We start from the raw sequence: 23,871 nt of genomic DNA on the forward strand, positions 1-23,871 counted from the left end.
TGACCCAATGTATGTGAAATGTGATGCCGTACGATATGCTCCTGTATTATGATCTCAACTTAATAAAAATAGATTTGCAAAAAAAAAAAGAATACATGGGAGTAAACATTTCATCCAATCCCAAGTGAACGTCCGGGATTGTGATAGAGATGACACTAATAACTTGCATAACCTAAAATTAACAAAATGAACAGCTCTAGCAGAGCCAATGATTTACAACCACTTTACCAGTGAACTCCCCTGACATTGCAAAACACCTAGGAGATCCACAGGTGGTGGGTAAGGTATCTGACACACAGCAACAGTGAGCAATTTGTCCAAGATCACACATTTCAGTCACATTGAGACAGCAATCCATAGTCTGCAAATTAGCCATTGGGCTATTTCCCTGCTTCTCACTCTTTTCTAGGGTGTAGCAATCATTAGTGCAGCAGTTGCAGTGACGAGTCCCAGGGCTCACTGCACCTAGACATGTTTGTATTTTATTACCCAACCAGAAGGCTGCTAAGGCTAAGTCCTTGTTAGCATCAGGTTCCTTTCATTGTAAAAGATACCACAGGGGTAAAGGATGAAGGCAAGTTATGGCGATCTCTCTTTGGACTTCCATTAATTACTGTTTACAAATAAATCACTGATGCAGGTCTCTCGACCCCGTTGTGTAGTGGACTTCACTACATCCAGTTCTGACCAATGTTACGGTCTATATTGCTTTTAAACGAGACACTGGTCCTAAATTTTCACCTGGAGAACAACTACCAGGGTACCCTGTATCCTGGAGACTGCTAACGGTATTTTTAGCACCGGGCAAATATCACCCTTATTTATGTCCTGAAAAATTGACTAGTATGCAAGCATACTTTAACTCTTTGGGTATAGGGGTACGCTATTATGTCAGGCTCTTATGCGACAATTAGTGCTTTCATATTAGAAAATCATTTTAAGCAAGTGAATCAAGTCTTGCACTGGACTAACTAATTTACCTAATGGAATTACTTAACTACACCAAGCCCCTCTCAAAGAGGCATTACATGAAGGAGCTATGCTAGCTAATTACACAACAAAGTAATCATTTCTCTGCAGTCCTAATCTTGGTACCTGAAGGAGCATTTGGAAACTAGTATACATTATCCATAAAGCAGTTTACAGAAGCTACCCACACTTCCTTCTTCCAAAAGTGTCCATCGCAGGTGATCAGACTCTATCTTAGAAATGCCACTATTAAAAAAGAAATTGGACCTGATTTAGAGTCTGGCGGATGGGTTACTCAGTCACAAACATCATGCATATTCTATCCGCTTATTACAAGTTCATTATATTCTGTGGTATTTGTAAGCCTTGTAGGGACTGTTGCAAACAAATGTCTGTGACAGAACCCCACAAGCTGTCAATCTGATATTTGGGTTCAGGCCACAACTTCAAGTCGTGCTAGAAATGTGCCCTGATGCATTAGAAGGTGAAACCGGAACACCACTTCAGGCTATTCATCTCTAGGCCTCACAGTAAGTCGCATAAGGGCCGCTCCCGCTTGAAGTCAAGGACATGGACCTGTTCCCTCTCTCTGGACTGTTCCTGCGAAAAGTCATCATCACGGCCCAAATCTTCAGGTAACTCAAATGCTACAAAGAAATACAAAAAGTACAAGGGGGCCTCATATCATCCTCACCACTCTCCTTCAGAAAAGCTGCGCAGATGTCAAGGTGCTCCACCGTCTTGCTTCTAATCCCCCACCGAGGAGCTGATTCCGATTCATCTTGAAATTCCAGGTGTGTCGGCAACTCCACAACAGATTATTGCATTTAGGGAGGGCGTGCTCTGCATTGTTGCCTCCCTGATGGCTCCCTCTGTTGGGCCTTAGGGCCCATTGGATCCGCTGGTGCCTCCAGTTGAGTTACCAGTGGTAGATCTGCCCATCCGCGCCTCCTGAACCCCTTTTGAGTTCCACTCCAACTCTGGATCTAACCTCTCGTCCACGATCCATACCAGCTTCTGCCCCGTTGCCGCTGGTACAGATGCATGAGGAGGACATCAATCCCATTGTTTTGTCCGAATTTGAACTAAATCCATCTCGACCAAAGCTGTGCTAGAACTCAGTTCCTACACGCCCAGGCCCCATAAACTCTGCAGTAAGACAGTATAATTGTCTAGGAGCCCCCCCTCCCCCTTTCTCCAACAGCTGCTCAGATCTGACCAGAGTCAACCAACCTTTGGTGACCATGGTGATGGTGGGGACGAATTCTACCCACAATAAAATGATGGCAGTTTTTATATGTATCTACAAGAACACTCATGACACAGGCCAGCTCCCCCCACTGACAATGCCCCCCCCCCTGCACTCCAGCCCCCGTCTCCACTCCGCCCCGATGAGTCTCCTTCGTTTGCTATGATTATTAGATGAGCAGCCAAAGTCATAGATTTCCACAGACCCACCACCAGGAAAGATACTGCTTTGGGATATTTTCCAAAGGTGCTGAATCTGCAGTTATAAATATCCAGCAGAAGAATAAATTACTTATCTTAGGTAACATTCATACTGGTGAATACTGTATCTAACTGTGAAATCCTCCTCGCCTTCCCCATTCGCTGAAATTGACTCTTTTCAATTTAAAAAGGTCCCAAATTAGAGCTATTTGTTGCCAAAATGGAGCCATGTTTCAACAATATCAGCCTGGCCCATAGCTTCACTGACTGGGCTCTAATCTCTTCCTCTTCAAAATATATAGTCTTTGGCAAGTAGAGCACTCAGAGGAGACTGAAGTATGGTGTGCAGCACATTACACAATTAAATAGGCAAATAAAAAAGAGCCTGATATACAGAATTACAATTTGAAAAAGGTTTTGGGAAAATGTGTTCCAACTTTTTGCCAACAGAAAATAATTTTATGAACTGACCTTTGTTCTAATAGGTTAGTTCACAAAATGTTGAATTGTAGTGGGTTGCAAACTGATCTACCTCATCAATATTCATGAGGTAGGTCATTCATTACTACTCACTATGATTGGATGCCATCACAGGGATGAGTGGGGCTGCTGGGGTCAACAGACTACCATGTCTCTTTGATCACATTTTAATAAAGTAAACCTTTTTTTTAAATGAAGCCCATTTTCCTTAAAGGAAACAGGAGTGCATTTAAAAAGAAAAGCTTTTTTTTCTACATTTGAAAGTTGGCAGTGGTCCTCTAGACCACTGCCTACCCCCCAACAAACTTTAATTTTTACATTCACAATAGGAGAAGTGGGACTCCTTCCCTTTTGCAAATGTGTTACCAGCCCAACTTAGTAGCCAGCAACGTTTGAATGTTTTGCGACTGGATTACCATCACAAAACTTTAATGCATCCCTCAACGAATCGCTATTTGGAAGGAACGCCTAAACATGCCTCTTCCAAATAACGATTTGGTAAGCATTTATAAGTCCATTTTGGGATTAGTTAATCTTGTTACCGAATAGCAAAATGGGTTTATTAACTAACAGCTATTTTGCGGCGGCAAATCGTGTGATTTTGCAACCTCAAAATGGCTTTGTACATCAGGACCTTAGTGATACAATAGCATTCTTGAGGAAATGTACAACAGTTCTTTGGTGAAGCAGAAGATGGCAGCATTCCCTCAAAAATCGGCCTGTAATTGCATTTCGTTTACGAGTTTAAAAAACGAAAAAAGCAGATGATGTTGTTCCACGGATCTTTGGATCTTAAAATATCCGAAGCTGAAATACAGTTTCGAGGGCATAAACAACATTTTCCCAAAAATACGACAGCACCATTTAAAAAATAAAACAAATGCGTACTCTTTAGTATGTTAAGCACCAACTAAGCTGTTGTTTCCAAATACTCAAGTTTGCGATCAACTCAGCAGCACAAGGAGTACTGTAGAGTTGATCACTAATGATCTATTATTTCTGTATGACATGAACCCAGTGTCATGTGTTACTGTAACAGGGGGCAGTGCCAGAAGGCCTAAGTCTTCTGTGGCTTTTGTGCTATTTACTGGTGTTATAAACCAGGTGTGTTCCTTGGCCTCCATTGTTCATCCTTACATCCCGTACTGGCAGCTGCCTGCTGAGTGGAGACTTAAAGAAGAGCATAATGCAAAGAAGTACACCATAGGACTAAAGGCACAGGAGACAGTGACGACTAACTCAACTGATTAGAGGAATAGGTAAGATTATCAACTGAGTAAACACGTTACATTGCAATTTAAGTCACAGTACCACAAATCTCTCATTGTACCACTTTGGTATCTTTTTAACTTAGATTCCAAATATCACCTCTTTTTAACTTAGACTCCGCACACTACCTTACCTGATTTGTTTTATGATGTATGTAAAATAAATTGAACTCCAGTGGAGTTTATTTTCACAGTTACGACTGGAGACTCCGCTGTGAGCTGTTTTACAATCAGGAAAAGGATTTAGATTCTTAGTCATGACCTTTCAATGTCTTATAATATTGGGTGGACACGAATGATCTATCTATCCCTCTGAGAAGATGAGACTGAATATATGGTTGTGGATCCAAACAGGTTCTTATCCACCTGCCCCCTCTATAAAACCTTTAGATAAATAAATTGTGTTGTTTATACAGGTCTTATTTCACACTCTGTAATGATACTTTATTTACAGTCCACTGTAGGCTTAGCTGGCCATACTGAGATTCGAACTCGTGGCCTGCAGATTTCTGGGTTGACTCATTGGGTAATCCTATCAGCTAATGATATACTGTTGCATTATTTTGGCCCTTCCAAAAGTAAAGTAAAAAAAAAAATGGTAATAATATTGACAATAGCACTAGATCCGAATCTGTTGATGGAATGTCAGACTAATATGGCGTCGTCCTGTGTGTCCCCGTTCCTGTAAGTTTGAGCTGGGGCTGAGTGAATGAAGGTGGGTATGGAGTGGAAGCTAGGAGATAGGGTCAGTTGGAGGGAAAATGAAGGTCTGCACTCTAACGTCAACATTTTGAAACCAAGTTCTTAACGGACCTGTCTAAAAATACAGCAGTGCTCTGGTGGCAGTTGGGAGCCCTTTCTGACCGAGGAGGAGGTCTTTTGTTAGAAGGAAGACGGCCGTGTGGCCATGGAGGACTAGTCTGCGGCCACTCACCCTCAAGTTCACCATCATGTGGTGTCAGCACTTGCTGCTGGGCAGGAGAAGCCCAGTTAGGAGTCTGGTCAAGATTCTGGCAAAGACAAGGAGACGACTGAGGAGAGTTATATAACTGAGGGGATGTGTCCCAATGAATAGTTTTAAGCTTAAGGACAGTGCTACAGAGACAATGTTATAAGGAAAATGCTGGTGAGGCAGTGGGAAGAGGAAGGAAATCTCCTTTACAGTAAGCATAACTCTGAAATGACTCCTGGAGCTTCAGGCAAGGACCTGACGAGAAGCGCAGGTGAGGGCGCGGTATGAATTCTCAGTTAGGTTGACTGTGGCACAGGCTATGCCATGCCTGTGGAGGGCATTCACCATATTTTATGTTACACGGTGCAAAGTGACCAGAAGAGATGACAAAGCTTCTACTCGCGCCCAGGGTAAGGCATTGGACAGCAGTCTTGGGAGAGTGTGCAGCACAAGGGAAAGAGGGACTTGCATCTATGGTGTGAGTCAGTCAGCGCTGGAAGACAAGGGTGTGGTGTTTGGAGCATAGTCGAGCAACTTTCTTGTGGGAGGGCGTCACGGATGTCTTGGATTCTAGACCTTGGTGTCGGAGAGGAGGAGCTTACTGTGTAGACTTTGACATCATAAAGGAGGGTAGCAAGCTGATGCTTGAGTGAGGCATGTCTGGAGGCGTTGAGGAAAGACTACCAACGGTCTTCTGGTTAAGACAGAAAAAGTAGGAATAGCTCCAAAGAAAATGGAGATATAAATGAGGCGGTGTCGCTCAAGGGTATACTGTGTCCTGAGGTCATGGGAAGTTGAAACCTCGCCAGTCTGGCTTTTTGTCCAACTACGATGTTAAGATGTGACATTCAGTTAATTAATCCTCAGTGTTATTTGGCGGTCATGGAGTTTGCATTCTATGTACTTCTGTTAAGAACTGTGCCTTATTTCTCACTAGCTGCAAGGTTCATTAGGCTGGGCAACAGTTTGGCTGGTAATTCTTGCATATTGACATGTGCCATATGGTGGTTTTCCACTGGTTTACTACCGGCACCACCAGTATTTTAATGCCTCACCTGGTACAAACATAAGCAAAATCACCCACGCTGGCATTTTTAGCTCTTATCTGTACATATTTTGAACAGCAGACATACATTGAAAGCACTTTTAAATGTCTTCTTGTGCTGTGCTAACAATCCCGGACTAATAAATGAAGTAAACAAAGGCAGAAAAGTCATGTTACAAATTAGTACATATGATTTTGTTTAAAGTCCTCTTTAGTGTCCTGTCCGGATTTGCAGACCTTAAAACAACAAGAAATAGCTGGTATTGTTCTCTCGGAAAAGTGGCAAGCTTAGCCATATGCATCTTATTGGAAATGTATATGGCAGATTAGCAAGATTCCATGTAAGTTGACTTCTGTTGTTTGGAAACTAATGGTGCTGGTGTGCTGAATGCTTTGTACTTCAAGACAGGGTGTAAAGTTTAAATTACCCACCTGTAGGTTGCTTGTGGAGTACAGAAGGGGCATTTTTTCTCAACTCCATATGGAATCTAATTAGCAGTTTGGAGAAGAGAGTGTAATACCCATCTGTGTGTTGTGTAGATGTGTGCTTGTTGTGCATGGCAAGAGAAACATGTGAAGGGAACTTGTGTGTTGGTGCGAACTGCGGAAAGAGCAATACCCTGTTGCTAGAGGTTTATGGGGGGTACTCCATGGTATGTGAAGTTGGGGAAGATTAGCACCCTGTCGCTAGAGGGTGTTTAAGAGAATACTCCATATAGCGCATAAAGTTGGGGAAGTGTAGCACTCTGTCGTGAGAAGTTGCATGGTAGAGTACACTGCAGTATGCTATGTAAGGAAAGAGTTGTACCCTGCTATAAGAAGTTGCATAGGCAAGTTCCCCATGGGGGTAATGTGGGAGAAGGGAAGTACCATGTCGCAAGAGGTTGTAACGGAGTGAAAATGTGGGGACATGTACTACCCTGTGATGATAGTCACTAGTACACTAGTATTGCCTGAGTGTGATCTGGTGCCAGTCAGCTTTCTGTACAAATTAGAAGGTTTGTCAGGTGTGTTGTACAAGGTTTGCCATGTGTGTTGTACAGGAGGTGTAGTATGTTTGTGATTGGTTTGTGGTGTGTTGTATTCAGTCAGCATGCAGTGGAGTTGGTCGCTGTTGTGTTTGAATACTTTTTTATTTATTTTTTATGTTACCTGCCGACGTGGTCCGGAGTAAATGGTTGTATTGCTGGACTACCTTAGTGGTTAATTGTTGTGTTGATGCAATCGTTTCTTAGTATGCGTCTTTTGGAGACTGTCATCATGTTGATCAGAAGACATCCTGACTTTTTCTGGTGCAGTTTCCGGAGGGCATGGTTCTGGGTGCAGATTAAGTACTTTTTTCAGCCTAGGTCTTGATCATATTGGTCTGGGCAGCTAGTGTGACTGGGTGTTGGGTGGGATGGAGTGCTGGTCTCCATCCCATTGTGTGCGAGTGTGGGGGGCTGTGTATGTTGCGTTTGGAAGATGGAGAAGGTGTGCGAGTTTTTGTGTGCTATGTAGATTAGTAATGTGATGTGGATTCCTGGGGAAATCATGTATAAGTGTAGTTGTGATTATAGGTTTTGTGTTGGAGTCTGGTAATGGAATTTTGAGTTGAAGTGATATATGGTTAAACTTTCCATTTTTAGGTCTCGCCTGATCCAGCGCATGCACTGGTCTGGCCGAGACATTTAGTATACGGGTTTTGAAAGTGCTGCCACACGGCCTAGCGCTTGCGTTCACGCGAGCGTGCACGTGCGCAGCCGGCAGCTTTCAGCGCCTGAGGCGCCATCTGGAGCTTTCACTTTTTCCGCCCAAATCGCGCGGCCAATACTTGTTTTCCAAGCCTTGGCCGCGCGCGCACACAACTCCCGCTTCTCCCCCTCCCCCACCACTTATGACATCTCGCGCACGCGGCCAATGCTTGTAGTTTTTTATGTTCAGTACTAAGCTGAGGTAATCTCAGCAAATTGTGAAGATTTACTTGCGAAAAACTTCACCTTTTGTCTCTGCTTTTTCTATTTCCGTGGAAGTAATGCACCTAAACGTGAAAAAGCCGTATCTTTTTTTCTATTTAAAGACTGCATTCATTGAAAACATGACATTAAAAGAAAGTCCTATTTGTTCCCTTGAAATTGCACGGATTCCCTAATGGATTTGCATTGTTGGGTTTTGTACTTTAGATATTTATCAATGACTTGAATTAGTTAACAGAACAGTTTTTGAGATGACCATCTCCCTTGTGGGTTTCTGCAGATTTTGAAAAGGAAGGCAAGCTAATTGTGTGTCACAGTAAGGAAAGAATTACTTCGAGGGGAATTCTGCACCTCGTTTAAAGCATAGCATGAACACTTGTGCCATAGCATTGAACATTTTGGTTTGGTGGACACCTGTATCTTTCTTCTTTGCAAGTAGTGACTTTACTTTTTTTTGTCTTAAAGGTTACCGCCTCTGCATATCTCGTACAAGCAACCAACTCTGTATATTTCAGTGTAGCATAAACTTCCTGTACAGCAAACCTTTTGAAAAATACTGCATTGTATCCTAGCATGTTTATCAGTCATGCAACCTCCACAGATATAATGTTCTGCCTATTTTATCTGGTAACATACTGGGATTTGACATGTGACTCAGATTAATTTTGTTAATGTACCATCACAGTTGGTTTTATAGCACTGCTAGATGTAACAGAAATCAACAGGCATTGGCATAGCCAATAGGTCTCGCTTTTGGGACCTTATAAGTATTCAGTTATGCAGCACAATATCCTTGGTGCAACAACATCAAATCTTGCATGGGTAAACACTTATAAGGTCCCAAAAGCGAGACCTATTGGCTATGCCTATGCTTTTTAGGTCTCGCCTGACCCAGCGCATGCGCTGGTCTGGCGAGACTTATTGAGAGGGCTCCAAAAAGTGCTACCAGGCCAGCCTAGAGCTACAGTGCATGTGCGCGGGCGCGCGCGCCGCGCTTTACCGCGATTACTTTCACTTTGATGTTTGCTCGCGATCACTTTCGCGGCCGCACGGCCGCTTGGCATAGCCAATAGGTCTCGCTTTTGGGACCTTATAAGTATTTAGTTATGCAACTGTTGCATGGCTAAACACTTATAAGGTCCCAAAGGCGAGACCTATTGGCTATGCCAATGCTTGTTGTTTTATGCCTTGACTATGTAGAGTTAAAGATGACAGGGAAACCCACGGCAAAGAAAGCCTGTGGTGTGTATGCTTAGGCTGTTGCTTGATTAGGTCTACATGAGTACAAGTCCTGTTTGTATACATGTTATATGGTGTTATTAGGAGTGCGCAGGCATATTGTGGTAAGGCCTCATGTCCGCGGAGGTTGCAAGACTTGCACGTTTGTGACCGTTGTGCAGTGGTAGTCACAACCTAGTTGTTTTCTTGTTTATTTGTATGGCATGAATTGTGGGAAGCCTCATGTCTTCACTTGTCTCATCTTTTCTGTGACTGCTGTTTGTTGTCTTTGTGTGTCTGTGTAGGTGAGTATAACATAGACTTGTTGGAGATTGAGTGATTGTCCCTGTACTGTATGTGCAAGGGAATAGCTGTTCTTTGTTTTATATTTGTAACAGAGGGAGGAGTGTAGTTTCTGTAAGTCCCCATTCCCTGTAAGTCTAAACTGGTGTTTGGAATGCTGAGAGTGAATGATGCTTTAGAATGGCGGTATGTGGTGTGGAGTGAAAGCTAGGAGATGGGGACTGTTGGAGGGAGAATAAAACCCAAGAGGGGTGATGTAAGTGCCAAACATAGAATACAACCTTACTTCCTACTTGAACGGCTCCTGAAGTTTGTATGAAGCCCTGCCCTTCACATCCCACACAACAGCCCGACAAAAATGTTAATTGTAATTGTTCGTTGTTATGCAGAGTATTATCATTGAGTTATTAAAAAGAATGGGCACCCACACTAGTGCCGTCACTGGATTCAGACTGAATTACTCCAGTGCATTATGTATTTAGGCGTTTAAAAATGCTAGACTGGTGACCATATTACAGAGATGCTGCCATATAGCACCCATGTTATGTTTCCAGTCCAGCAAAAGATTCATTGTGAGACTGCTGCGCTTGTGAGAGCTCCAACCCACTTCAAAGGCTCTTTATTCAATCTACCGAGAGTGCAGCTAGTGGTTTCCGTGCTATATAAAAACTTTCAACAAATTGATGTTGTAAATCGAAATTTGCATTCCATGTACTGTCAGTTCTAAAATTCCGTAAGGCACTCGTGTGAGGGGCCTCCTTTGTTGTGCTGGGAGCCTAAAACGGTATAAATATGCACCCTTGGTACTGCGGCAAGGAGCCCGTCTTCACGCCTTTCACAAAAAGCTGCAGTTTCTTCTATTCGACAAGGTGTACAGTCATGAATCCTTCTAACAAAACGTACATGTAAAGGTTGGAACTCTGCACAAAACATCAAATCAAATCCTATAAAGTGCCTGCCATAAGCATTGCCATTTGTGTCTATATTTCTACATTATTCAGTGGATATGGTTCAATATAAGGCTGTGTCGCTATTTTATGAAATAAGGTTACCTTCAGCTAACATACTACAATATATGATTACTATTGCAGGAGCATCCTCTTCTTGGGCAGCCTTTCTTTGTTCTGCATCCCTGCCGGACGAATGAATTCATGACTCCGATATTGATCACTTCACGGAAGGAGCAAAGGTAAGCGCTTCATTCACACTTAGAACACTGGTTGTTGTATTTATTTATTTAATTTATTATTAGGAGCTTATATAGCACAACTATCACTCCAAAGGAAACTCTCGTTGCTTCTTTTTTAGCTTTCTTTGGAGAAGGATAGACTAAGCCGCAATGCTGCATAAAGAACTATGTTTTAAGGCCTTTCTGAACTTTAGGAGCTGGGTCTAGTATCTTATTCCTGAGGGAATCAGGTTCCACAGATTAGCTCCTCGAGTTCTAAAGGCTCTGCCACCCCAGTTTATGTTTCTGAAATGGGGAGAACAAAGTTGTTCGTAGGGGGAATCAAGGTTTCTTGTAGGTATGTTTTTTTAAAATTTACAGGATAAGGAATTTGGAGCAGGATCATGGAAGATATTCAACATTAAACAAACCGACTTAAAGACAATATACTTCTTCACAGGAAGCCGGTTCAGCTGTCCTAAATATACTGACACAGAATTAAATTTCTTTAATTAACGATAACTCCAACCAATACATTTTGAATTTTTTTTAGCCGGTTAAGGGTTTTTTGAGTCATGCCTAAGTAGGCTGACTTACCAAAGTCTTGGAAAGCGTGGACAAAGACCTTGACAATCATAATCTTATTGGGAATTAGAGAAAAGGAGTGAGATGGCGCTTGGTGCACATTTGATAAAAAGCAAAACTTGGTGATGTTAGATACTTGTTTTTCCATGTTCAGTTTGGTATCTACATTGACTCTCAAACTGTGAGCTGATGTCATGGGTGATGGGGTAATTGCCTAGGCTAGCTAGCCAGAGAGAAGGTTCCCAAAGACTGGTATATTTAAAATTGGTTGAATGTCAGTTTAAGCATTAAGGTTTAAGGAATGAAGATTAGGGTTTAAGGAATTAAGGTTAATTTTTAAGGAATGAAGATTCATCCATGATGTAATGGATGTTAGTAATGCTGGGAGACCAGTTAAGGGGTTAATGGGGTCATCTTTCAAGTTGACGACAATTTTTGCCATCAAAATAAAAATAAACATTTGTTTATACTGTTTAAAAAAGATGGCTAATGGTTGGATATAAAGATCAAACTGGAGTGGAGAGAGAGCTGATCTTGAGGGACAATCAATCAGGGTGGAGGTTGAATGGGTGGCACCATTTAGGGTTGTTGAGAACTGTCAGAAATGAAGGATTCTAACCAGGCAAGTTCATTATCTTCAATTTCTAATATTTAAAGCCAGCTAAGGAGTATTTGATTGTCGGTGGTGTCAAACCAACAGATGCACTAGACCCTGATGACTTCACCGACTACAGGTCTAACCCTGTCAAGTATGCCAAGACCAGACTATAACTGGTATTACAAGGAAGACCACACTATAAGACCTGGTGAAGAAACCCAAAGATAGGATGATTCCAACATGTGAACTCTTCAGTCCCCCCAGGAGTATGTTGCAGTTTCACTGGCAACATTAAAGCCCTGTAATTCATGGGGAGGAGCTGATTAAAGGAACCGCCTCCTATCTGGGCGGCAGGGTCCCTAATACCCTGGTATTGGGCATATTGGGCGTGGATCAGATATAAAAAAAAAAGGATGCATCCATCATCATACCTGCATGATAACTGCACTTGTGACTGCCTGTTTAGTAGTAAAATATAGCAATATTTGATGTTTAGTGGCGTTATGACAACGTTTAGCCGCAGGGTCACTGCACCTGCTGCACCATTTAAATCAAGCCCCTGTTGTCTGCAAGGTAACTGCACTTGGGGCTGCCTGTTTAGTAGTAAAACATAGCATAGATCTTGCATATTAACCATATATTTAACATGCAATGTTTATTTCAACATTTAGAATTTGATCATAATGACCAAATAGAATAAGTTGAAAAAATAATTCCAATAATGCCTACAAAGTGCAGAGAAAGGTACTGAGGCATGAATAGAAAATGCCACAAACGTTGTTAGGCTAAAGCATCTGCTTTACACAACTAAATATTAAAAATCAAGCAATTTCCAGCATTCTGTTAGAAGCTGTGTGTCCTTTCTGTGGGAAGAGATCTTATCTCGACAGTGAATGGCACTTAAACTGTGTGAGCAGCTTTAATAGAAGTATCATAAAGGCGTGCAGCCAGGGAAAGCTAACAAAAAAAAGGTACCACACAAAAGCGAATGAACATAGTAATTTGGCAATGGGAACTGATAAGAGCTCCCTTTTAAGATGTGTTAAATACAAGGGATTTCGCAAACACAGCGCAAGCGATTTGCAGGCAAAACCTAATAAGGGATATTAATTCTCATTAAAGGGCATCTTGGTGGAGGGATGATGATATTATTGACACCTTAGGCCAGGATTAAGACCCCTACTGGTATGGAGATCTATCTGGTCTAAGGAACAAACTGGCTTTACGAGGAAAATTATCAATGATTGCCTCCGTTTAGATACATTTAGACTGATCCCATGGCTTAATTATACTATCACTACGTTTAGAGATGTGTTTAATTTGAACGTCTTTGAAGACCCTGCCTGCGCTATTGATATACCGAAGAAGGAGTTAAAACATGTTTATTTGGGGGGTAAAGCTAAACTACGTAGTGATGCCACATGCCAGTTTTCTACCCACATATATTACCATTCTTATAATTTGGCTGAATTTGGCTTCTCAAAGTATCTAAAATTGGTCACTAAACACTCTCATCAGCATGTCCTTACTAGACTGCGACTAGGGATAGTTCATAAACTGGTAGCTTACCCTCAAATTAAGAAACATACCTCTACCCCATGCCCGTGTGATGGGATTTCGAAACAAAGTCCTGAGCATTTTTTGTTGATTTGCCCATTATATTTGTGTTTTCGTATCACTTACCTGAAACCACTTTTTAAAAAATATTTGTGCTCACTGCGAAATCCGCTATGAGCCTTCTATTTGCACTTGATGAACCTGATGTGTGTTATTTTACTGCTGTATATATTTTAAAATCTGTATCTGCAAGAAAAAGTATGTCCTTTTTATCTTAATGTGTTTTAATCTGTTTCTAGTCAAACCCATTGGTTTCCGTCTTCCCATTGTCATGAATTTTATTGTGCTTTTATGATTGTTTTCTAAAATGATCGAATACAGTTTTTTTTAAATTTGAATTTTTTTGACACCTTAGGCCTCTAACGCCAATCAAGAGACTTTTCTATTGATAATTTTAGATAAGTTACAGAGAGTGTAGAAGGAGAACTTAAATGGTTAGGTTATTTAACCTAATGTTTGCACTAAAGACAAAAATCCAATAGATAGTTATTTGAGTGTTTCCATGTCAACATATGTGGGCGTGAAGGTTCTACTCTCTAGATAGGGTCTACCTTTCCACATGTACAAAGGTCCAACTCTCGAATTGTTTTGGTACCAGATAGTCACACTATCGTGGGACACACAAGTGTAAATTTTGAACTAATAAGCATTGCTGGCATTAACTAAGAACCTGATTTAGATTTTGGGGCATGGTTACTCCATCACAACGGTGATGGATGTCCCATCCGCTGAAATATCAATCTTAGAGGATATTATGGGATTTATATTTCGACAGACAGGATATCCGCCACCGTTGTGACAGAGTAACCCATCCGCCGAAATCTAAATCAGGCCATAAGTCTAGGGGCTGATGAAAGTTTGATACCAGTCCCACAAGAGATCTGATTTACACAGCCTAATTAAAGTAACAGCTCCAGAAATGCTTTGTAATTAATGATGAGGGACCTATCTGGTGGGATATCTTAAGGAATGCCTTACAGGCAGTAGTTTGAGGTAAATGTATAGATGTAGGTGAGGATAAGCAATGTATACGCGATTTGATAGAACTGAAGTTGGAGTGGGAACTTGTATTGACAAACTTATAGGCTTGATGAAACAACTGCTGATCATGAACAGTATGGGTGGGGATTAACTGCACATCTGCAGGGTATGTCCCAAACGACCCTACTTCTGGGAAAAGGTATTGGCAAAATTAAAAAATGTGCTGGCTTATATGATTCCGTAAAAACCTGAGGTGGCTCTATTGGATTTGAGGGGCCATTTATGGAGTTTATCATGAAACAATATGGAATACTTATGTCACAAATGTTGCTCACTTGCAGCAATGCCAGTTATGTTCACTAGATAGAAAACACAAGAGATGATGGACGGAGTGCTGAAACTTTTCAAACACTCACCCCCAGTCACAGATCTGGGTTGAATTCATCATCATTCTTTAGCTCATTTTGCCACCCCAGTTCATACACAGCTTTATGCAAATCAGTCCTGACCCTGTGCCTCATGGGAATAGTCCAGCCCGAACTGCCAAGCCATGTCTTCCCTGGACCGGAAACAAGCATCCTGGGACCGGTTTCAGGCTAACAGCCCTCTTCAGCCAGGCTAGCTTGAATCCAGTGCCAAAGTGAGCAAGGGACCCACGTCTGGGCATACCCTGACAACTGAGGGCGAACAAAGCAAACACAATAGATGATGGATAGAGTGCTGAAACTTTTCAAACACTCACCCCCAGACACAGAACTGGGTTGAATCCATCATCATTCTTTAGTTCACTTTGCCACCCCAGTTCAGACACAGCTATATGCAAATCAGTCCTGACCCTGTGCCTCATGGGAACAATCCAGCCCGAACTGCCAAGTCATGTCTTCCCTGGACCGGAAACAAGCATCCTGGGAACGGTTTCGGGCTAACAGCCCTCTTCAGCCAGGCTCGCTTGAATCCAGTGGCAAAGCGAGCAAGGGACCCACGTCTGGGCATACCCTGCCAACTTAGGGCGAACAAAGCAAACACAAGAGATGATGGACGGAGTGCTGGAACTTTTCAAACACTCACCCCCAGTCACAGATCTGGGTTGAATCTATCATCATTCTTTAGCTCAGTTTGCCACCCCAGTTCAGACACAGCTATATGCAAATCAGTCCTGACCCTGTGCCTCATGGGAATAGTCCAGCCCGAACTGCCAAGCCATGTCTTCCCTGGACCGGAAACAAGCATCCTGGGACCGGTTTCGGGCTAACAGCCCTCTTCAGCCAGGCTAGCTTGAATCCAGTGGCAAAGATGGAAAACCCCAGCTCTCTTATCAGAGGGTTGGTGGGCAGGATGACACATAAACTGCTTTGACAATATGTGGCAACCAGTACTTGCAATTCTACCGAAAGAGTCACCAGAAATGTCTAAGGTCTTCAAAGTCTTTGTGACTGCTATGACTCAAAGTAACTGTCCCTGGTGGATTGGAATATGGTATTTTGAATATGGTAATCCCTTATTAACGTTGTCTGTGATATATAAGTACTTAACATTGATCTCCATGTTGCTATTTATGCTAATAGGGTTTAAGAGACACTAAAATGGATGTATGAATGTTTCTATTCTGGCTGGCATTCTTATATTTACGTACAATCAATAAAAAATAATAAAAATATCAGTTAAAATGAAAAGGAGAGGCTGAGAAGCCTATACAGGAAGGCAGAAAAGGGTATCAATGTTATACCTGATCCCAAGAAACAAGGTATGAGATATATTAACAGTATTCAAGCCTGAACACTGAGTGAAAAAAGGACTGCACATAACAATGAGTGAGAAAACAGTTGTATTCGGAATAAATAGCAAGAGTGAACTGTTGCAGGTTGGGCCTGTGAGCTGTCTAGCGGAGGATGGAGATGGATAATCGTTCAACAAGTTAGCCTACTTTCCTGGAGTTGATTATCCTGTGGATAAAGCAATATGGTTTCAGGTATGTGTGAGTGTTGGGAGAGAGTCAACAACAGGGGTGTTGGAATCAGGGGTGCGGGAGTACTCCAGCACCCCCTAAATAACCTTGCAGGAGTTAAGAAAAACGTTCAACGCCTGTTGAACTTGGCCCATCCCCCACCCCGATAGACCATTCCCGCAACCTCCACATCGTCTTGGACTGCGCACTAGCTATAAAGAAACAGGTAAACGCAGTCTCATCTGCATACTTCGACACCCTATGCATGCTCCTCCGCAATATCTTCTTGTGGCTCCCAGTCAACACCAGAAGAAACATCATGCAGACCCTCGTCACCAGCAGGCTCGACTGTGGGAACACAGTACATATCAATCACTGCACGCCTCCTGAAGAGGCTACAGACAATACAAAACTCAGTGGTAGGACTCATCCTCGCCCTCCACAGACAGACCCACACCACACCCCACCTCAAGAGGCTACAGTGGCTCCCGATCCAGAACAGATGCAAGTTCAAGTTGTTGACTCACGCATACAAAGTGCTGCACAACGGAGGACCAGAACACATCAACAAACACATGACCTTCCACCAACCAACCAGACCCACGATCTGCCCCCCTCTTTCTTTCAGACACCCCTCAGATCTGCCAGGGCAACAGCAGCAGGCTCTTTCTCACACCTGGCGGCCAGAACTTGGCACAACCTTTCCCTGCACCTTAGGACCGCCTCATCGCTCCAACAATTGAGGAAGGACCACCAGAGTGGAGATTACTCCAAGAATAACTCATGACAAAGGGAGTATCGGCCACGTATAATACTCTAAACAAGAATGCTCCAGACAGACTAGGCACACAGGAAAAGGACGTAGGCACAATGGAGGAGGTTGACTGGGTGGCAGCCCTGATACATCCCAGGGAGGTTGAAATCAAATCCATCTCCGCTTAATCCAATACAAAATATTGCATATGGCCTATTACGACCAGGCCAGACTACATAAGATAGGGCGTGCACCGGACCCAATGTGCCACCAATGTGGACGGGAGGAGGGAAACTTCTATCATACCATTTGGGGGTGTGCACATATACAGATATACTGTAAGGCTGTCATAATGGAACTTAATAAAATATTGCAGTCGGATATCCTCCCTGATCCTACATTTCTATTGTTGGGAATCTTGAATGATTAGAACACGAGATAAAAGGTCAGGACACTCAGAATCTTGAATGATATAGATATAAATAGATCACAACTGATATTCAGCACATTAGGACTAGTGGTGGCCTAAAGGGATATTGTGAGATGGTGGAGAGATACGACCACGCCAACGTTTCGAGAATGGAGAGAAGGAATGGACATGTACGTGGCTGCAGAGAGGGTCCCATACAAGGTGAGGGTGTGCCCGAAAGCATTCCACGAGGTATGGGGCAAGTGGAGGAAATATTATGGGCTGGATGTAACAGTGGATATAGACCAGATATGTTCCTTGTGAAATATAATCCACAAGAGAGTGCAAAAGATATAGAGGGGAACTCTTACTATGAATGTTAGGGACGGCAAAATCAGACTTTGTGAAAAAAAGAAGGGGGAAAAATGCATAATAATGCGCTTGAAGTGTTTCTGGCTAAAGATGAAGACATATAGATGGCATCTATTATGGCATTTTGTGGTACCATGCGACTTCAGTTGAATTTTGTTGATGTTTAAATGCAAAAAAACAATACAAATATTATTTAAAAATAAACAATTGAGGAAAGGTCTCAAGACCTGGCTGTTTCAATGAACAGATCACCACGCAGCAGCTAGGAAGTCCAGCGCCTTGAGACCCTCACCGGTGATTCGCTGTGTTTTATAAATGATTGTTTGATTGATAAAGAGGCCTTTCAGTTTTGCTTTTATTTTCTAGCATTTGTTCTGCATTCAGAGACAGAGGTGAAATGTGAGGCAATGTCTTGTGACAAATTGCTGCTTATTCTGTTATTTAAAATGGAGATTGATGTTTATTTCCCCTTCTCTTACTGCAAAATGAGTGGATTTTTACAACTAAATAATAATCATCATGTGGTACAGAGAATGTGAAATGAGATGGCTGCATTATGTCAAATGTTTTCTAACATGCATCCCACTAAAGGCTAAGTGTGCGCGCTGTGGCGAGATTGGGGCCACTCTCAAACACCTAACAGGGAGATGCGTGAAGGTACAGGATTATCCGGGACAAGTAGTACCACGCATAGCTGCTAGCCTGCTTGTTAGTAGTACTGTCCTGACCCAAGGGGCGTAAAATCACTTACAGCCTTGCCCAGTTTGCCCTATTATTGGCAAAGCGGCGGGTGGCCATTGGGTGGATGGCACGAGGGTCCCGCTGCTGGATTTTTGGTTGCGAGACCCATTGGAATGGAGAGTGGCAGAAGACCACCACATGCGTCAGCTGACAGCATTGAAGATGGCCTTTAGTGCAGGGGAAGCGAGAACTACAGTGATGGTAGCATTGAATAGAATCGTTTGGCCGTTGGTGGGCCAATCTAGTTTCAAACTAGGGGGAACAAAATGGTTGTGAACATCGTAGATTTAGTTTTTAGAGCATGTGAGTTCAAACAACAGAACTGTAAACGGGAATTTGAGAACATTGTCTTTCATATGTATTTAAAGTTATGCAAAGAACATTTCGTTTTTGTTAAGTAGGGAAGGTAGAAACTTGGCACCAAACTGACTGAGCCCAGTGTTTGCTGATCTAAAAACACCACTCAATTTGTAACACTTCCCACTTTCTACCTTTTTTTTAGATATGTCAACTACATCACCTCGTGGCTGAGTATAGTAGGACCTGTTGTGGGGATAAACCTACCTGTGAGCTACGCCCTGGCTGTATCAGACCAGGAAACATGTTCCGGGGAGACATAAAATGGTATGAATACATCATTTTATATAAAACTCTAGATTTATTAATGACTTTCATGAATACGAAAACACAAACGGAGTTTTAATAAGACATTATCAGTAGGAGTGGCAATCCAATGGCATAGATAAACTCTTGTTTCATCAATATTTTGCAGATAAATGGCCTGTTGATATTACATTAGTCTAACACTTGTATCTTTCTTGCTAAGAACGCAGAGTGAGGTGTAGAATGCTTGCATTAGCATCAGCCCCTGGTAATTACCCTCGGCCTTCTTCCAGTTCATTGCATTTTTGCTCACTATGCCAGTGTAAACAGGGCCATCTGTATGCATATCAGTGTAGGTGCACACTAAAAGAATCAGTTTATGGCTCACAAAGCTGGAACACAAATGCGCTTACTTACCTCCATAGGGGATATCGCCTACCACTATGGGCTGCACTGTCCCTTTTGTGGCGGGTCAAGACTTATTTGCATATGGTGGGCCCCAGTCTGTCCTGGCACGTGAGCAAAATGTTGATGAATTGAAATGTAGCCTAGAACACTTACCAGAGACTGAGCTTAATACAAGTAAAAATAATGAATACTGCACTCTGTTGTTGATATGATGTAGTTGCACACGTACCACATACATTTTCCTCTGAGGAAAGTCTTGCTGCCTGTACCAAGCTGCCAATGGTGAGCCTGATAGTCCTTACAGAAACAAGGTTACCTGATAGAAGTGTAACCGTTTTGGCCTTGTGAGAGCTCAGCCATAACTCTCTTAACGACTCTAGCCCTTCTGACCACAATTTAGCAATCCATTTTGCTACATGGATAAAGAGGGTAGTACTGTATACTCTATAACAAGTTTTCCTTGATGTACTGTGATTGTATTTAGATTTGTTTTGCTTTTTTATATCAATTTTGTGGTTATATTTTCCTCTTTAGGTACATGAAGAGATTACGGTGGTTGATAATCTCTGCGGTGACTACAGCCTCGACTAGGATGGACTGCTGCCATCATCAGTGCTTCCGGTGTCATGGGTCGACCTGTGTGTGCTCTAGAAACTGTTTTACTGTGAAACAAAATCTCTGTGAAGTACTCTTTAGAGAGAATCATTTCTGCAGGCCGGGACACACAGCCTTGCCGAGTGCCATGCATATAATGATAGACCAACGCATTCTGATAAAATCACCACGTTCCCACTGGAAACTATCGTGCAAAAGGCTGTCACAGTCAGCTGAACAAGTTAAATAAAATAGAACTCGAGCAGCTGGCTCTGATGTTTACAAAAGACAGGCGCAGACCTGCCAACTGAAAAAAATATATGTCACCATGTGAGGAGGGGACGGAGCCTTGACGGGGGCGAGGCCTTGTGCCCAGAACTGACTCAGAGGCAGTGGCGGATGGTGCACTATGGAAGTGGTGGGGCCCAACAGCACGATCCAGGGCTGTGCCTTGGGCCTTGCCAATCCCCGGGGCAGACATTTACTTCACACCCAAGCCGACATGCATACATACACACACAGTCTCAGGCATGCACACGAATACATTCATACATACACATGCAATCCCTAGCACATAGACAAACAAACACACTTAGGGGCCCATTAGGATGGCGGGCGGACTTTAGTCCGCCCGCCACCCTAGCGGTGCTGGGACCGGCCGCCAGTAGTGCGGCAGTCCCGTATCGGCAATTGTGGCATCCACAGTGCTGTGGCTGCACTGTGTGCATTTGCATGCACAACGTGGCAGGCACCGCGCGGTGCCTGCCACATCATCCATGCAAATGCAGGGGGGTACCATAGGTACCCCCATGTGCCCACCCCACCCCCCCCCAACATCCAGGGGACCCTCACCGGGCCCCCAACTCAGGAATCCGCATGCGTTTCTGTGGCAGCGTTGGCTGCTTCCCGCTGGCATCCTAATATGGCTGGCGGTGTCTAGCAGACACCGCCACCATATGCAACCCTTTCCCGCCGGTCGACCGGGCGGAAAAGCGGCGGACGGTCTTTCCATCCGCCGCGGTACCTTCCGCCATCATAATATGGCATGGGGAAATGGGAGGCGGGCGAGGTATGATGTAGGGCGGATCCGATCCGCCCTACATCATAATAGACCTCTTAGACTTTAAGTCAGAAAAACTTTCCTGAGGCAGGCCCATCAATCACCAAGCCTTGACATATTTATATCTTCATTTATTGAAGTAAATTCTTCAACTAACATACAGTGGTAAGCCACAGACGCGCAACTAGAGCCACATTTCGGGGGGTGGGGGACTACTAAAAATTTCGGGGGGGGGCTAATTCTTCCAGGGATAGTCAGAGTGGAGATGCAGGGGCTCTAAGAAGGGGTGAAAAAACAACAACGCCTCGATAGCAAGTAAATAGTCTTTTAAAGACCTGTGAAGTACTCGGTGCGGCTGTGTATGTGCCGGGGAAGCTGTTCCAGCCCGGGCCTACCCACACGACGGGTTGGGGGGCTGAAGCCCTTTCAGCCCAATGGGAGTTGCGCGCCTGGTAAGCCATCACAATATGTAGATCAATCATCAAATGAATCAATCATTCCAATGCATTTCAGGACTGGCCCTTCGTCAGGGGAATGCATCTTACAAGGTAATCAAAATAACATAGTATAAAATGGATTATACAACCATGCAAGGTGATAGGATAGTGGGAAAAGAGTGCAAAACAAAATGGTACGCAAACCTGGGTGATCAAATATCTTAGACGAGGTGATCGAGCAATAATGAAAAACAATGGTAAATGTTAAAAAAATAATAAAGGTGAACCCAAACGTTAAAAAGTAAAAATAACTAATAGATAACGAATAGATAGACTCACACAGTCTATAATGAGTGCCATGCTTCCTAAAACAAGAAAGAGGGTGACGAGTGTGGAAGAAATACGATAATACTCCATTGAGAGTTTTATAGTTTGGTCGTGAAAGCACAAACGAGTCCGCGAGAAAAGCTGAGCAGGCTTAACTGCTAAAGAGCAAAGGGCGCGTTAATCAAAGGTGTTGTGAATCAAAGTGGGTAAACTTGGTATAACAAGTGAGGGGTAATGCGATAATACGCCAGCCAGAATGTTAACTTGTGGTCGAGTGGGCTTGGAGCAGCTCGCAATTCCGAACAAACCTAATAAAAGGTAAAATACACACTAACCAGCGGGGCCATGAATTGCTGTCAAAGTGGGAAAACGAACGGTACATACCTGAGAAGGGGTAACGATCAGCTAAGTCCTGCGAGTAGCTCAGAAGGTAATGAGGGATCAAATTTATAACTTTCTTCAAGGTTTTTAGAATGAAAAAAGAAGAGATAACTGCATTGACCTGGTTTTTGTATTTTAATTTATTGTCCAAAAGGACTCCTAGGTTCCTGAGTTTATTCTTAGAGAGGGGAAGAGTCCCATATCTTTGGGCCTGCATGATGGGGTCTCGAAGGATGTGTTATAGCCAAATAACATCACCACCTTTAATTTGAGCCAATTGTTTCCCATCCAATCGCTAACTGCAGACATACAGTTGCAAAAGGATTCATCAATACCCTGATTAGAATTGGGAAGGGATACTGTTATTTGGGTGTCATCTGCATATGAAACCAATGATAACCCAAAGAATCTGATGAGTGCTGCCAGCGGAGTAACATAGATGTTGAACAATGAAGGGCTCAATGAGGAGCCCTGAGGAACCCCGCATGGAAAAGCACAGGATTCAGAGGTGTATCCATCGAGCTGAACTAATTGAACTCTAGAGGTGAGGAAAGATTTAAGTAATACAGTCGCTTTGTTCCTAACTCCTAAAGCCCTTAATCGGTCAACCACGTGACTGTGGTCGACCGTATCAAATGAAACGGAGAGGTGAATTAAGACCAGGGCCGCTCTTCCACCACTGTCCAGAGTTGCATGAATTTCCTCAGTAGCAACTATAAGGGCCATCTCTGGGCCATGTCCACTACAGAATCCAAATTGAAAGGAGTCTAATAGGTTGTTTTGTTCAATGAAAGATGTCAACTGTTCATTCATGGATTTTTCCACAAGTTTGGCTGGAAACGGAAACCTAGCATTGGGACGATAATTGTTAGTGTCTAGGGGGTCAAGATTAGATTTTTTTAAAGTGGCAAAACCAAGGCTTTCTTCCAATCTTAAGGAAAAATCCCTGATTGAAACATGATGTTAAAAATAGTAGCAAGCTGTTTTACCACAATATCCCGGACCATCTGAATTATGGAAGGGGGACAGGGATCAAAAGGGGAACCTGTATTAGTACTCAAGATCAACTGTCTAATTTTTTCCTCAGATAGCTCAGTAAATTCTCTCATGAACCTAGATTCCTCATTGACATAGAGGTAGGAAGGGGCAGTCATTAGAGTGCACTGATTAGTAGTTAAAAAATGTCTTGAACATTCTTCTGAAAGAAAAGTGCCAGGGCATTGCAAAAATTACTACTGACCACAGTGAAATT

At 43.0% G+C, this 23,871-nt stretch overlaps 1 protein-coding gene across 1 annotated transcript in view; it reads left to right on the forward strand.

Annotated features, from left to right (window-relative positions):
- Positions 1-23,360, forward strand: part of ATG10 (autophagy related 10) — a 549,992-nt gene extending 526,632 nt beyond the window's left edge. The window contains exons 6-8 of the mRNA XM_085632419.1: positions 10,731-10,828; positions 19,312-19,433; positions 20,355-23,360. Coding sequence (XP_085488545.1) covers positions 10,731-10,828; positions 19,312-19,429 — 216 coding nt within the window. The 3' untranslated portion in view covers positions 19,430-19,433; positions 20,355-23,360. The remainder of the gene's footprint in view (positions 1-10,730; positions 10,829-19,311; positions 19,434-20,354) is intronic.
- The last annotated feature ends 511 nt before the right edge of the window (positions 23,361-23,871 follow it).

This window comes from Triturus cristatus, chromosome 2_1 (genome assembly GCF_964204655.1).
Source record: "Triturus cristatus chromosome 2_1, aTriCri1.1, whole genome shotgun sequence".
In the NCBI taxonomy this organism is placed as follows: domain Eukaryota; kingdom Metazoa; phylum Chordata; class Amphibia; order Caudata; family Salamandridae; genus Triturus; species Triturus cristatus.